Source organism: Hemitrygon akajei, chromosome 7 (assembly GCF_048418815.1).
Source record: "Hemitrygon akajei chromosome 7, sHemAka1.3, whole genome shotgun sequence".
NCBI classification, from domain to species: Eukaryota; Metazoa; Chordata; class Chondrichthyes; order Myliobatiformes; family Dasyatidae; genus Hemitrygon; species Hemitrygon akajei.
In genome coordinates, this window is record NC_133130.1 from 45,440,077 (window position 1) to 45,442,794 (window position 2,718).

General features: G+C 48.4%; 1 protein-coding gene across 1 annotated transcript; it reads left to right on the forward strand.

Moving 5' to 3' along the window:
• Nucleotides 1-543: 543 nt before the first annotated feature.
• On the forward strand, nt 544-2,439 carry tbcc (tubulin folding cofactor C). The gene has a single exon (XM_073050739.1). The coding sequence runs from the start codon at nt 1,014-1,016 to the stop codon at nt 2,055-2,057; it is 1,044 nt and encodes a 347-aa protein (XP_072906840.1). The 5' UTR covers nt 544-1,013; the 3' UTR covers nt 2,058-2,439.
• The last annotated feature ends 279 nt before the right edge of the window (nt 2,440-2,718 follow it).

The window sequence follows — 2,718 nt, forward strand, 5'->3', positions numbered from 1 at the left end:
GGATGTTTGGGAACGGAGTAACCCAGTTCTTTGAAGAAGTGTGGCAACTCAGAAGTCCTGGAAAGGAAAGTCGCATCCTGGGAACAAATGCAACGGTACGAAGGGACTGAGAAATGGGAATAGCATTTTTACAAGAGATAGGGTGGGAAGAGGTATAGTCGAGATAACAGTGGGAATCGGTAGGTTTATGAAAGATGTCGGGGGACAGTTTGTCTCCAGAGATGGAGACAGATCGAGAAAGGGAAGGGAGATGTCAGAAATTGACCAATGAATTCAACGGCAGGGTGGAAGTTAGGGGCAAAGTTGATGAAATTGACGAGCTCAGCATGGGTGCATGAAGCAGCAGCGATGCAGTCGGCAGTTTGGCGAAGGGAGAGCTGGGGAGCATTAACCGGGGAAGGTTTGAAGGCAACGAAGCCAACGAAGAGGCGGGCAAAGCTGCGTCTCGTACGTATGCCCATGGCTACCCCTCGAGTTTGGAGAAGGTGGGAGGAGCCGAAGGAAAAATTGTTGAGGGTGAGGACTAGTTCTACCAGATGGAGAACAGTTCTTGAGAAAGAAACAGGGAGCATTAAGGCCTTCATGATGGAGGATGTAAGTGTAGAGAGACTGGACTTCCATGGTGAAAATGAGGCGAACAGGGGCAGAGAATTAAAAGTTACCGTGGAGAGCGAGTGTATGTGAATTGTCGCGGATGTAGCTGGGACTGAACCAAGGGCAATAGAATGGAGTCGAGGTATGAGGACACAAGTTGAGTGGGGCAGGGGCAGGCTGAAACAACAGGCCTACCCGGACAGTCAGGTCAGGGTTGTGGATACTGGGTAGGAGGGCAAAGCGGACAGCGAAAGATAAGGTGAAACAGGAGTTTGGCGACAGGGATGGGAACTTTCCGCCCATATCCCTTTGAACCCAAGACGCAATCCAATCAGAATTGCCAATACGAGGAGGCGCCGGCTGCCAATCGGACCAATAAACGTTGCTGCAGCGGGACTTCTGGTCGAGAAGGATCCTAAATGGCGCTGGTGGGGGAGAGTGAGGAGCCAGAGCAGTTAGCGGAGGAAACCCCTGAGTATGACCGGCGCAAGGAGAGGATGGTGGAGACCCTGCAGCGACGGGACCAGGAGCGACAGCAGGGCATGGAGCGGAGGAAACTGGCCAAAGACGAGATGGCGGTGAAGGAGGAGAAGTCCAACGTCTTCAGCGCAGCTTTTTCGGAGGAGAGGTCCTCTATAGAGGCGCTGCTGGCGGGCTGCGAGGGCGCCGACAACGCGGCGCTCACCCACAGCTTCGAGGAAATCGTCCAGAAGATACAGCGGCTGCAGAAGTTCGTCAACGACAGCATGATGTTCCTGTCAGCCTACGAGCTGCGCCAGGCCCAGACCGCCTTGCAGAAGTTGCAGGCGGCGGTGACGGAGAAACGGGACGAGTGCCTACCCAAGAAGAAGTTCGCATTCAAATCGCGCAAAAAAGAAAACGTCGGCCCCAGGGAGGCCAAACCCTCCTCCGCTTGTGACGGGAGCACCAGCCAGCCCAGGTTGATCGAGCAAAACCTCTGCGGCTTCTCGGACGCTGACTCGCAGGTACTGGTCCGCTTGGCAGACGAGATCAGCGGCAAGGACGTGCTTTTAACCAGGCTGTCCAACTGCATAGTTAAGCTCCTCGGCTCGCCCAACACCCTGCACATCAAGAATATCACCAATTCCAAGGTGTTGTGCGGACCTGTCTCGACCTCTGTGTTTATTGACCAATCTTCCGGCTGTACATTTGCTTTCGCATGCCAGCAATTGCGAACCCATAACACTAAGGATGCAGAGGTGTACCTGCATGTAACCAGCAGAGCCATCGTGGAAGATTGCACTGGAGTTTCTTTTGCACCGTTTAACTGGACGTATGAAGGCATCGAGAGAGACTTTGAACAGGCAGGGTTAGACAGAACAAAAAACAATTGGAACGCTATTGACGATTTCAACTGGCTTGCGTCTGATCATTCCCCTAACTGGAGTATTTTGCCGGAGGAATCTCGAATAACTGATTGGGATGAAATCTTAGCTCCTTGATTGTGCCTATTATGCCCAAAGTTGGTGTTCATTGACCAATCGCAGGAATTGCTGCTTGGTTTCTGCTGTGTACCTGTACTTGAATAAATGCAAAATAAGCCTTGTGACAGAAAATCCGTTGTTTAACTTTTTTGGCCAATTTTATTTAAAAGATGTTGTGGGTTGAATGTGATCTTTAATAGTTGGCATGTTATTTGTAAAATGTTTTCTGTATTTGGGAATGTTTCATCCACTGTACCTCTGTCAGTGTTTTGTTCTCAGTGTTTGCACCTCAGTTTGAAAATGTTTTATTGTTGGAAGTAGATTTCAATTGAAACAAAGTTAAAACACATGTCAGAATGCATAAGGTTAACGGATAAAATAAAAGAAGAACAATCTTGAACTGGTTTGGTTTGTTTTTAAATAAGAACTAATAAAATCCATAGACTTGAAATTGAACTTCCATTTGCCTTTAATTGTAAACAGTGTACTACTAAATTTGTGCTTTAACATTGGGAAGACGTCCAAATTAAATCGTGGTCTTCTACTCACCGATTAAAGTGGGGAATGTTAACAGAATTTGAAACATACTTTTAAAGTAGTAGTTGTCTTTAGCTATGATGGCAGTAATGGTGTGGTATTCAAGCCCTGCTCAGTTCAAATTCCCTGCTTTCCAGATAGA